The sequence below is a fragment of the Osmia lignaria genome, chromosome 13, assembly GCF_051020975.1.
Source record: "Osmia lignaria lignaria isolate PbOS001 chromosome 13, iyOsmLign1, whole genome shotgun sequence".
NCBI classification, from domain to species: domain Eukaryota; kingdom Metazoa; phylum Arthropoda; class Insecta; order Hymenoptera; family Megachilidae; genus Osmia; species Osmia lignaria.
The window spans coordinates 2473357-2487339 of record NC_135044.1 but is presented as its reverse complement, the minus strand read 5'-3'; the positions used below and the strand labels follow the sequence as shown (position 1 = coordinate 2487339).

The 13983-nt window shown below is 36.3% G+C and overlaps 1 protein-coding gene across 2 annotated transcripts in view; it reads right to left on the bottom strand.

The window, feature by feature from the left end:
• LOC117602367 (tRNA dimethylallyltransferase) overlaps positions 1 to 13983 on the bottom strand; it is a 62712-nt gene that overhangs the window by 28354 nt on the left and 20375 nt on the right. For both annotated transcript variants that reach the window (XM_076691759.1, XM_034320274.2), the window contains 2 exons: positions 13342 to 13482; positions 12539 to 12846 (listed from right to left, as the gene is read on the bottom strand). In XM_076691759.1, coding sequence (XP_076547874.1) covers positions 12539 to 12846; positions 13342 to 13482 — 449 coding nt within the window. The remainder of the gene's footprint in view (positions 1 to 12538; positions 12847 to 13341; positions 13483 to 13983) is intronic.

The following is a 13983-nucleotide window of genomic DNA, read 5'->3' as shown; positions in this document are numbered from 1 at the left end:
ATTACAGCGCAAAATACACAACGATTCAGCTACAATTTCGTATTTTTGCGCAAGCGAATTCTCGTTGCTGCCCGTGACGAGATAAGAACGTTCGTATTTATCCAGCAACCGGTTCAGAGAGAGGATGCCTGGTGGTAGTCGAAGCGAAATTTCACTTCGTATGGCGAACAATAAATATTTGTAAACGACCGGACCAAGAGTATGCGTTTTATCGATTACCCGTGGTACCGATTCTGTCGTCTAACCTGAGTCGATTACTAATTGCCCCGATAATTTATGCGATTTACTTAGCACGATTATTAATATCCTTTCGCGAACTACTCCTGAACGTCACGAATGCGCACGGTCGAAAGGATTTATGGCGGACACCGGTATTCGCCTGTTACGAAAATGCGAGTGGAAAGTGGCCTTTAGCGGTACACGGTGCAGCTAATAAAATTTTAATCTAGCATTATCTGTGGCACATGTTCTCCTTGCATATTTCGCGTTAGACCCCATTATGCTTCTTGCCGGCGAGAAGTCGAACGTTGGGGAAAGTACGATATAACGTGGCCAATTCAACTCCCGACCTGTTTATCGATGAATTTACATCGACGTTATCTTTCCTCTTTTTCCGAGTGTTACGATTTTAACCCCCCCATAACTTGAATTTTCTATGTTTGCCAAAACAAATTATAAAGTATCTTTATAGGTGCTTGGTACAGTCCCTGTACCAATTAGAGGATGTAGGTGAAGGAAATCTCACCATTTGCTTTTGCATTAGAGGAAGATCTTCCTTAGGTGTTCGCAATTACCTCATATTCGTCTAAATATTAAAAATTATATGAATTTATTGCAAATTAGTTCTAATATTAGAGTGGTGCAAAGTAAGCATAACGTGTGGCAGCTTTCGAATATTACAGCAAGCGATGGGGTCTCCTTTCGCTATTTTCCCTAGGGAAATGTGCTCTACACGGTGAAAATTAAATTGCCATAATAATCAAATTTTTCTTTCCAATTTAATTATCCATGTAGCGCAAGAAATGTTGTAATTTGAATTGCATCGTTTAGCCGATCAAAGGAGTTGGGTGTCACCTCGGACGGCCATTTGTATCTCCCACAAGCGTACGCTTTTAGATACGGTATCGTTTCATCCTAGCCAGACGTTATCTCTTATCAACATCTCGACTGTGTAGCCCAGAAAAGAAAAGAGGAAAGAAGTCAGTGGCCCCGGGTAAGAGAGCGTGGCTCCACGTGGCAATGACAAGGGTATCTGGCTTGGCCAAGGTTGTGCCAAGACAGGACAGCGAACCGCGAGTAAAATCTATCTGCTCGGCAAAAGAAACAGTCTGGCTGTTTGCCAGAGAAACCGGCAGACGTTAGTCATCCCGTGAGAGGCTCGAGTAGGAAGAAAGGGAACCGCGGTCGGCTAATAAAAGACAAGGGTAACGTAATTCCACCCGCGCTCCAATAATAGCCAGACCGTTTAACGACGCTTCCGTAAGCCGTTTGCGTTCCTGTCTTTTCACCTAAGTATTTTCATCGCGGATGATTTACGAGGTATAGGAGAAAGGAAAAATAGAAAAATGTTCGAAATGCCGCACTTACAGGCCGTTCGAACAATAACGAGAAGGAACAATTGTATCCATAAACTAGGCAGACTTCTGAACCCGTGATACAGATAGGAAGTGTTACGTTTCAATTCTACCGGCTATTTATGGCCTGGTGAACCAGCTTCGCTCGGAGAATGTCCTTCTTCCTTGAGCAGCTATAACCGGGTACATTTCGATGGATCATTACCGAGGAAGGAATTCGTGAATAATGTACAATTATTCTATATTTAACCGTTTGAGTAAAATTGTAAAGCAACATTTATTAACGAAGAACTTTCATACTTTAGAAGGATAATATTTAAATGATAATTGAAAATTTCAGAAAAGAAAATGAATAAATACCGTCTGAAGATTTCAGGTGAGAGATAATTAAACATTAATTTCATTTTTTAATTAGCATTTCATAATCTCAGAACATAATTGTTCATTTCATGTCAAATATAAAACAACACGTCGGGCACACTGAAATTAGACACCATAAACTTTACTACATCTGTATTAACACATAACCTGCTGATCCTATAAAAGTACGGGTTGTAAAAATTATGCTATAATTCGTTTGAAGTTATATGTTTTGTTTCTGCTTTATGTTTACAGTATCTAAGAAATCATAGATTCTGTTGCATACACAAACCTCAAGCCGATGGTCTGCCGATGGGACTGAACAGTCTTTATTCGGTTTCTTTTAACTGCTTCGAGTTTTACGCGATCAACTCCAAAGGTCGGGATCGCCGATAAGTGACCGCCTAACTTTCGGTAGTCTCGATAAGTGACCACCCAATTCTTCGGGAATGCCGATAAGTGATCAGCCAATTTGTTTACTTATCTAATTAGAAAAATTTGTAGCACGGTGGTTTTCCCAAAACCAAACAACAGCTATTTTAATTGGAAAATTAATATTAATGAATTACTTAATTCGATTTTACAGTTCAAATGCCGGCTTTGACTTGATAAATATTCAGAGAAACAATTTTTCACAAATCACCTACGACTTACTTTTGCAAATTGACACAATTACAGTGAAAATGATGGTCATCTGATTAATTAATTATACGTATTTCGACTTAAAACCGACTTATCAGGGTAGTAAATTTTGCGAAACCTCTGAAGATCGTTCGTGTACGATGAAACTAACAAGTTGATTATGAAAATAAAATGTTCTCCCTATTTTTTTTTGAAGAATCCAAGCGTATCGTCATGCCAGCTTGATATCACGAATTAATTATCGCGTTAGTCGTTAGCACGAGGCCTTCATGGATGTCTTGCCTCGATGTTCCTACACTGACCCTGCTGAAGCTACGATCTAAACGAAGCAGTAACCTTGTCGAAAAGAGGCGTCTTTTCTAATTAAAACGATTCACCTCAGTACACTTTACTTTGTTTCTGGCTCTAATTAATGCATAATCAAGAACCACCGTTTCGTTTCCTGGTAATTTAAATTCGGTTAAAAGGAAATTTCAAATGCTTTATTCTATACCCAGATGAAACACAGATTAGTCTAATTTCGCGCCCATTGTTAAATGAATACGCCTATTATACTGTTAACATGCAAATGAATGGTATTTGAAATTTATAGCCTCTTTCTATTTACACTTTTAAGTTTAAACAAATATTTGATATGCTAATGTCATAAAATATCTTTGATTAAAATAATTTATACAATAACTGACAGATAATGAAACATAAGAAATAAATAAATAAAGTAATCTTAATCTTCTAAACAGTACAGAAATAAACACATTTATTTTGCAACAGGTTTGTTGAATTAAAAATGTTTTACAACCAATACGTTTATCTTGTTACGATTAATTATTATCGGGCTCAGGATATAGATGTAAGGAATTTTCTAAGAATGATAGGCCTAACCAGTCACATGTTATCTGATAGTAAGATAATAGCACAAACAAAGTACTACTGTGATGTCGTAACATTACTACAATCTCTTAAGATTGCGAGATCGTTATCGCGCGACTCGATTAAAAAGATTCCAAAGTGTTGCAGACAGTATCGCTTAATCAACAGGCGACAAGAAACCTACGAATCTGGCAAATTACCGTGATGCTGAATAATTTTGCTCAATCTGCTATAAATGGAGTTAAGAAAAATAATCGGTGGATATACATGAAACGTTGATAACGTAAATGTGAATTAACTATGGATACTGACAAAATAAATCAATTTTTTGTACAGTAACAAGATATACAAAGAAGACAGTAGCTTATCGAAAAAAGAAAAATCTATAAAATTTGTTTTTAATTAATATACTGCTCCTAAAATGGGACAGCATGTTTATTTAAATGTATCTATTTTTGTAAAATAAATTGAAAATTACCCAATAGTCTATTTTGATTTATTATCAAACAACCATAATTAATATTCAATTCTACGTAAATACTAATTAATCACAGAACGCAGGTTATCAACTGACCTCGCGTCTTCGGGCTATAATAATTACTCTTCGAAATTAATTATATTTTACATATCGATCAGCTTTCTAAACGATATCTGATAAGATCAACTTATCAGCAGTTTAATTTTCACCGTATCTCTTGTATCTAATTAGTCTGACACGTTCATGAAATCTAATTAACATGCACCGCATATCGTATCAATTTTTTCTGATCCCCGTAAGTTTCACAATACATTCAGTTTTTATTGCATTGAAGTGTCCCCGTAAAGAAGTGATGCAACGCTTGCAAAAAATCAAACAAGTTAACAAGAGTTAGTCTGGAACTTAACAGAAGTACACTGCCAGTTATGGTGATTAAAACCATGCATTAGTTCGTAACAATTTTATATTAATTCGATCAAAGTGCAAAATCCTTAACCTTCGGATGGCGGACCATGAAGAGAGACACGAAAGAAATGAATTAAAACACTTCAAACATAATATTTAGTGCAATTCTTATGAATCCTTACCAAATTTAATGGTGCCAATGATCATTAACAAACTTGACCCTATCGTGTGAAAATTCTCACATCACATCCCCTTCAAATATGAAAGGGGATCTTTTTCGGAAACGTCTTATTCGCCCTTATCGATTTGAATGAAAATGCAAAAGAATGATCATTTCGCTAACCCCTGTTCGAAAACTTACGCCCCAGTAGAGAATTAAGTAAGAGCCGTCTAGACCGGATAAACCACAAGTATATTCGTCAAGTGGAATCGCCTATTACGTCGCTGGAAATCGGCATGCGTTTAGGGAAACTGTCTGCAGAACAAGGCAGTAACGGAGGGAAAAGACAGGGGCTGGTGGTAGCGACGGATAGCAAGGGATGCGAAAAGTTTGGACGAAGCTTGGCAAAGATTCAAACAGTGATTGCAAGGGCCTGTCTCAGTGGAGCGCGTTCAGAATATTTCTCCTTACTTTCCTCTGTGTCTGGACCTTTGTTCATCTTGCCAACCTCTTTCTCCGTTTCTCTTTTCATCCCTCTTGTTTCCGCATAAGGTGCTTCTTTTCTCTCAGCGTGCGTTTACTTCGTGCTTCTTTTTCACGATCTACTCCAGGCTGGAGAAGGACTCGTATTGACAGAAAGACGGTGAAATATTCGGTGACGATTTATATCGCGAAAAAGCGCAAACGCGGCATATTACGATTCCCCCAGTCAAAATTACTCCCCATTGTGTACGTTGTTCAGTCGACGCGATATGAGAAATCTATAGAAACTTATACTGCGCGCGGTATTGTGTTCAATTTCTAAATATCGATTTCCAAAGAGGAGAGGATTGCAATCGCCTAAGTTCGACTACTACTGTAACTCGGGTCTTAAGATAGACAAAAGTTGATTGCACGATCGGTATCAAACGGTACCTATATTTTTAAGATCGAAGCGTGATCAATGCATTATAAATTTTCGACGATACGCGATGATCAGCTGCCTCGCAGTTGGACGCGGAAGCAATTTGTCAATGTAAACGAGTTCGCATTGCAGAACAGGAGAGAAATGGATCGGACTAAAGTAAGGGGCTGACTAAATCCACCCACGTAAAATGTCCCTTGTCAAATTGTATTTTGTATCAGAGGAAAGTGCAGAATAAGAAGGCTCCGTCTGATAAATTTGTCTAAGCAACGGACGTATATTCCCAGAAGGAAAGGTTTCCCCCCGCGTTTGACGGCCAGCCTCTCCCCGTGGCCGGCAATTGCAAGGAAAATAGAATTTACGGCGTTAAGCTGTTGTTATCGGTCCTGTAAAGTGCGAAATAATGCGCAGTAAAGGTATCTACATTTGTCAGCCGGTACCACGGGCAGATGGGAAACTTCGAAATAAATATAACCACGCGACACCTACAACGATAGCTGAATTCCAACCTACGAAAGATACGCTCCAACCTCCTTCGACCTTTTTAATTCTCTACCCGTTTCTACGCCACCGTCCAGGGAATTTATAACGCGACGCGTGCAACTAGAATGTACCTTTTCGGATGTAAATTCTCGGCTTCGTGCCGCACTCGAATCGAACCGTGAAAACGCCACTTAACACTTCTATGGAACGTGAAACTGAAAAATCCTCCATCCGCCTCTTCTGTAAAACTCGATTCGCGACGCGTGTTCGAAACGCTGATGTACAACGTTTGCATTTTTCATCGAGCAACAAATCACGCAATACACACGGTCAATAAGTAATACGTTATGTAACCGCGGTTATGTGATAACGAACGCTGTGGTTTATTAACAAATTTTGCAGCTTGTGTCAGATAATTAATCCTTGAACCGCGTAGTCTGGGCCGATCGTGACCCAAACTTACAAAACATATACAAAGATATTAAAGCTGAATATATAATTTTTAAACGAGAGTTCCATATATTAGAAAATAAAGATAATATGAAACGCGAAATTAGATTAATATTGGGGCTCTCTCCACGGTCCGCCGTTCGAGGGTTAAGAGGAATAAATCTTAAAAATTATTAGCCACCCTTTCATATTTTTGAAAAATTTAAATATTATCGCGTTATATCACCTTATCGAGGGACCATGAATAAAAAAATTCATTTCTAAGTTTTGATTAGCCTTGCTACGATATATTCGCCCATGGTTCGGCCAACACAAAGAAAGTGTTACAGAAAATAAAATCGGTCATATCTTTTTCGGAGTCCGTCAAAACGTGCACAAAATTTATTTCTTTGATGCCGGCCAAATATAGAAAGCATACAGAGACATCAAAAGAGGGCAAGAGAGAAAGGCGAAGGAAGAGAAAAAGAGAAATAACGTCGAGTAAGCTGGGAAAAAATCGTGAAAGGATCATTGGGCGTGTCCAGACAGTTCGAATCGAAAACCCACTGCTTTTATTAAGGGGTCAATGGTGGAACACCGGTTACGATCAAGACAGGACATTCCCTTTAATACTCCAACTTATGTCCCTATTACGCGGACCCCAAAGGAACTTTCACGTGCTGCTGACATTTTTTTCATATACCATTTTTAATTTGAAGAATTTTCCTTTCGATTGATTCAATATTAATTTTCTAATTAAAACTGATAATACAGATAATGGACTTATTTGAAATTCATGTCCAAAGTTTTCTTAAGTACGAAGGATATGTGGTCTTTCTAATATCTAACATTTTAATAGAACATAATAGGAAAGGTAGTCAAGCAGAAATAAAAAAGAAAAGATCGAGAAACGAAGGCTGAGCTAATTTTAAAGGGTCACAAGACAGAAATCGGATTTTACCAACGTACAATCAGTTATGGTGCACGATTTCGCGAATCACGTATTTCGTTTGCCCGAGTACTATCTGTGTACACTCACGGTGCTAATCAAATACCGCGATCTACATAATTTGTTTAGGAGCGGCTATAAATCATTACACAAGCTAGAGGCTTATCTCGACTGCTGATTCAGTGAAATTAGTATTGCTCGGCCTCGTAGCTCACATCTAAAGCAGGTCGATGCTCCAGTGATCTCACAAGAAAAAAAAGGAAGATTCAATCTTTAATCTTGTTTTCGAATTTCATAATAACCAACATTTTTTTACCCATCTGCGTATGAAAATGATTCAACTGACCCATTTATTAATACGCAAAAATTCGCAGATCTCCAACACATAATTTTTCTTTATATTTATTATAATTATATATTTTTACCTTCAACGATGCAAATTATGATATACAACGATGTAATCTATAATTAATTTGATTGAGGGTACCAATTAAATATTGAATCATTTCCCATGACCTTAAAATATTTCAAAACCGTGAAGATAGATAATGTCTATTAAAAATAATTTCTAATGAATTATTATTCCTTTATCTAAAATTTTATTTCCTTTCACTCCACTTTGTTTATTCACCCCATTTTAGGGTTTCTAAAAGTGAGAATATTTTCTTTTCGTTATACTCTGCCCTGAAGATGGATATCGAGGTGGCACCTCGTTCTCAAGGTTTTTCGATGGGAAAGCGTAACAATTAGCCCTTTATGCTGTATTCGTGAAATGTATCACAGAAAATACGGATGTCCAGAAACCGTTCTGGTAAACTAAACAGACCATCTGCTGGCAAAAATGTGATTTATGGTTCCTCCTTTGAGGGAACTCATTCTACTCCCTTTTAGTCAATCCATTGAAAAGTGCAAGGTCATAAGCTTCTAGTCATGAAACACTTTTCTATTCTATGAACAGCTGCACTAAGAGGACCAAGATTTCTGCAAGGTTTCGGATTAATCTTGATTTAAACTGAATTTTTATGTATCAATTAATGTCATCACCTGATCATTTGATTTAGGACTACCTTGTACCATTTTCATCAGGTGTAATACAACGAAACCTATTATTTCCAGTACTTCGTACTGTGTATCACATGATAAGGCTATTTCGCGGTACTTTTATGTAATCAAATCATGTCGGACTTTCTACGTTTCGAAATATGCCATTTGATATGCAATAGCTTAATATTTTTTATATTTATTGAAAGAGATGCTATACAATTCCAATATTTCAAATTTCATAAAAACAGATGAATTCTATAATAACTCAGTGAATGAATAATTTTGAAATTTTCAAGCTTTGATCCCACAAAATTATTAATAACTTGCAGCTTTGATAAATAAATCCTAGGCTCACATTAATATTGCTCGAATAATAAATTTAAATTTAAAAAAACCAAATGAATCAGTAAAAGAAAGTGAATTTGACCGATTCAATTTAACTTCCTGTCAAACCCTGAAGATATTATTAATCGTGCCTTCCGCGATTTTAATACTCTCCAAATGTATCGTAAACTTCACATCTCGCTAAATAATCAATTTCAAGTCAATCGTAAAGCGGTTTATTTCAAGCTATCAAAACTCCTATACCCGCGATGAACACGCACGCGTTTCGTATAAAATTAATGAAACGTCTCACTTCCGGAAGGGCCCGTCAGGCGCCAGGAAGTCGTGACACAGCTCTGTCGCTCCACGTGACTCACGTACAATCATTCATCTACGTGTACGTCAACTTTATACAACGGAATAGAATTAAATATTAGACAATCGACAGACTTATTGTTTTCTCACGACTTACTATACTGCCCTCCTTATTAAAATGTCTTAAGGTTACGAAATAATAGGTACATTTTTGAAATTCAACAAACAGTAACAAAGAATCACACAAATGATCTTTTTTCAATTTTCTCAGATGATTTGGAATGTCAATTAAGACGATTGATTAAAATATGTACTATTTTAAAAAAATGATAAAATTAACATTCAATAGTAGCAATTTTTATAATATTAATAATGTTTTAAATCACAATGTGTTAGAGGTACACAAGTGCTGTATATAATTGATATTTTGAAACAGTCCCAGATATACGTTTGATGGCCTTCTCGACGGAAAAGGAAGAGCCAAAGGTACGTTTTTACTATTGTGTCTGCAACTTTATACCGGACGCGATATTTGTTTACGAGCAGGGCGGAGCAATACGTGGCCGTTTAATCTATTTTCAGGTGTCAGGGCTTGAACTATGTTAGACAGAACACACGAAGAAACAGTGGCATTGATAGCGTGTACGCGACTAAATTAACAAACGTTCAATAGAAAAGATTGTCTTCGAGCTACATCGATTTAAATGGCTCTAAGATATGTAATGGTTTGATTTTGAAATCCCTACCAGTTATAAAATATTGAAAATATGTTATTTTTCTCATCTTATTTAATAAGAGTAAGTATGCTTGAAATCATTATAAAATGATGAAAATTCCAAAAATTAACCTTTTCATTTTTGCTAAAATGATAAAAATGTCTCCGTGACTTCTGGACAGGAGTGTACATCACTGGCATTCACCAAAAATTTCTCAAGGCTACAATTAAACAAACACTTCCTACAAGAATCTGCAAGAAAGCAATACGTTTCTTGATCAAACAGAAACACGGTACAAAGAAAAGGAAATTCAACACCTGGACCTTGCTTGACCTAACTCAAACGTTCTATAGGGATCTTCTTTTCACGAAGAAAAACGAAACATTTCCATGGGAGCTTCTCGTAGAAAAGGTTTACCACCGGCAGCTGCCGTCAGTGGCATATTGTGAAAGCGTAGCAGTTGTCCAGAAGTGTACCTGTTCTGCCCTAATTGGCTATTGACGATCATTTCGTGCACCCAGGGTGCTCTCGTGTCAGATAAAAATCAAGAACAGTGGTTGAACGATTGCAATAAGAATGACAAATTATTATTTTTTTCTATAACTTGATCAGTTTCTGATATCATCTTCGTAGAAACAAGCAATGCGTCAATTACGAAGAACTATTTACTCACTCGTAGAGACTATCTATAATATCATTAAAATAGGTATTCCTCTTCAATAAAATTTAGTGATACTGATACTGCTAATTACATTTTTAATACCCTATTATACGTATTTTATTCTAATCTTATCAATTTTCTGAGCTTAAAGCCATCAGAAGTATCGACACCTCTCATAAAGATACTATACTGAAAATGTATGGTTCCATTGATACAAAGAAGAACTTTAACGATCTTGAAATAATCTTGAAATTAACCTTGACAAGAATCCCATTTTTTATACAACCATATGTGACCCGTCGAAGTATATACAGTGACTCAGAAAAGTATACCTACATATTTGGAATGTAAGTGTTTGAACATTTTCATGAGTGACTGTAACATCCCCCTGTAACATTTTTTCACATTTCCAACAGCGATAAAAATATTCAAGGTGTTCATGACAAATGGGACACGTACATATATAGGTCATCAAGTATGTGCCTGTAATAATAATGACGATATTATTTCTCACTGAATTAAACAGTTTAACAGATCCATTAAACCGACCGGTTCTCGAAGCATAGAACACTTAAACGAGAATATTTTAGATGCAATCTTTTCGATCATGCTTCTCGAAATTTATAACCTGAGAAAGGAATTATGGTAGCTGACAGCTGGCCGTTGTAAATACACTTCTGCTTGCTCGTAATATCACGGAAAATAGCAGAAGAGGAGCAGGTGGAGTTACGGCGACTTTCGGTGTATCCTCTCTCTTAAAGCCTCCTTTACACGTTTACGTAATTTGTGTACACTAAATTCTGTGTAATTGGTCATTAGGTATAGAAATTTGAAGTTTACGTAGACGAAAATATTTTACTCGAGCACAATCTGTTTTGCTATATAATTTGCATAAACTTGGTACAGAAAACTAAATCATTTTTATTGCTCCAGGATTCGTTAATTTAAAACAAGTCATTTTGACTCCTCTGATAGTTCTAGTATTGAAATCATTTATTTGAGAACATTTCTATTCAATCACTCCAGTTTGTTTACATTTCATGAACGTGTAAATGCAGCTTTAAATGTACCAACATTCTCTCTCTCACTTTATCTTTTTCTTCCCTCATTTCACAGTTCGCGGTTATTATTTAACGTGAAAACGGCAACAAAAACCGCAACCCGTGTCAACCAATTCGAAAGTCAATTTTACGAAGGATAACTCTATGCATAAAGAAAAAATTTCGCATTGACCACAGAACACCAAAAGATCACTTTCCCGAGTAGTAACCACAGATAATTAAAACAACGCACGGTACAAAGCACAGGAACAGAAGTGGAAAGGGATGATTATTACAAATTTAAACGCCGTGTTATGGATCGTTTGTAAGATTCTATCTACAGAGGAAACTTGATGATGAAAATAATTTCCACTGGTGCAAAGTGAAGGAAATGTCATTATCATAATTAATCACATCAAAAAGCTGATAGGCAGAAACATGAGCATTCAGTAGAAAATAACAACGAAGAGTGAATATATTTTCCGTTTTATAATAAATCGGAAATAATTTATCACTAAAGCCGTTTGTTCAACGATACTCATCAGTAAATCATCGCAAAAAAAAAAAATAATGTAATTTTATATAGTGCACGTTATTAGTGTATCATACGACAGAATTTGATTTTTATACTTTCTGAAATATATAAAATAAAAAAATCATTTTATGGGAAATCGAAGAGGTCACATAAGGTAACGACCGATTTTTATTAGTTATTTAATAACATTTCGAAAGACATCGATTAGTCCAAAGATAAACCGTAGATACCACACGTGGACTAGACAAAGTTACAAAATCTACCTCTTCAAGTGAATCCAAAACAATTTATGATAGCTTATCGTACAACCGAATTAGCTGATAATGAAATGACAGATTTCTTGATTTTATAAATGTTCGACACCTAGTGTAACTGTTACGAGAAGATGAAACTTAAAAAAATGAGACGAAATGGAAATGTTAGCGTATAAAAGCGATTATCCTTCTGCCAAGCAGCTGCTGAATGCAGCTGTGAAAGACTTTCTCTGAAAAACTGGACTTAATGACTTTGCCAAAATATTATTGCAATGTAACACTTTGTCCCTTCAACATGCAATAAATCACAAAAATATTTCGAGTAACGAATAAAACACATAAAAATTTTGATATCCATAATTTTGCCAAATGCAATAATTAATTAGAGTACTTACCGTATGACCTTCCTTCTGTTGTTGGGATGAATTCTCTTAGCCATATCTGGATCAACTTTCTTCAACTTTTCATGAAGCTCTTCGTTACTCTCTGTGGTGAGCCGATCTAATTCGACCTTCTTCTTCTTCAAAGGCGAAACTTCTTCGTTTTCTTCCTCCCCTGGTTCATCAGACGCGTCCTTCCTCTCCGAATCATCAAACGCCGAAGTTGCATCGCTTATCAATACTTGCCATAGAAGAGATTCTATGTAATAATTGGTGCCGCCAACGATGATCGGTAGCTTTCCTCTAGCCAGAAGATCGTCTATCTAAATCGACCAAAAAAGGATCGTTCGAACAAGATACAGGATGGTTACACAGGATCTACTAATACGAAAGACCGTGACTTATTAATTATCAGTATCACGGTCTTCCTTTCGGTAATTATTCAGCTCCGTTCATAAAATTCTTTTTACGAAGCCTGTCAAACTTCGAATGAACTGATATCGCGCTAATTCCATCGCATTATTCCTGCGGAAAGTGAAAATGCAGATGGATAATTCAACGGATTTGCACGGCAGTCGACAATTTTACGCTCTAATCAATAATTATCACACGTCTATATCGGCATGCCAACGATATCACATTCTTAAGACCACATTCTTTTCTCTCGTTTTTCGAATAACGACGTGCATTTGGAAAGTTGCCTTCGTTTGGTATTCAAACCAATAGTTGGCACATTTAGCAGGGAATTTTTCTAAATACTCCGGATTGTTAGGGGACAGTGGTAAGAATATAACAGTGTTAATCGAGGCAGAAATTACTATTGGTGTGGCCATATTCCGGAATTGCACCACGGTGAAGTTTGGATCCAGAGGATCCACGATGTCTAACATGTGATGAGGTGCCATTGCTTGTTCTTCTTTAGTCACTTTTGCAGTGACGATATCCAGACCTTTGTATACCTGCAAATTAATAAAAAAGTTAGATAAAAGAAAATAGACAATACGATTCTGATTATCAAAATATAAATAAAGATTATTTTAAGTATGGAAATCGTATGAATTTGCCGACGTGACTTTTGCAATAATTATTCTTTGAAAGTAAACTGAACGTGACTAGCGTTAGATTATTGTAACATTAAACAAACGTAGGCAAGAAAACATTTTGGCTAAATTTATTTCTTTGGTAATCATAATGTTGTTTTATCCAACTCTGCTAGAATAGTATTCTTGCTGAAATGCAAATGTATTGATAGAAATTAATTTTAAATAAAATGGTACTTTAATCAAATAACGACCTTAGGGAATTATGTCATCTATGGAGCTAAATTTAGAAATGTTAAAAAAGAACAAGGCAATCAGAAATTATCTGCAGACACGCTGTCTGAAAACTTCAAAACCTACGATCGTTTATGGGCTCGGCTTGGTTGACTGTGAAACGAAGTTGAAGATAAGTGAAACGCA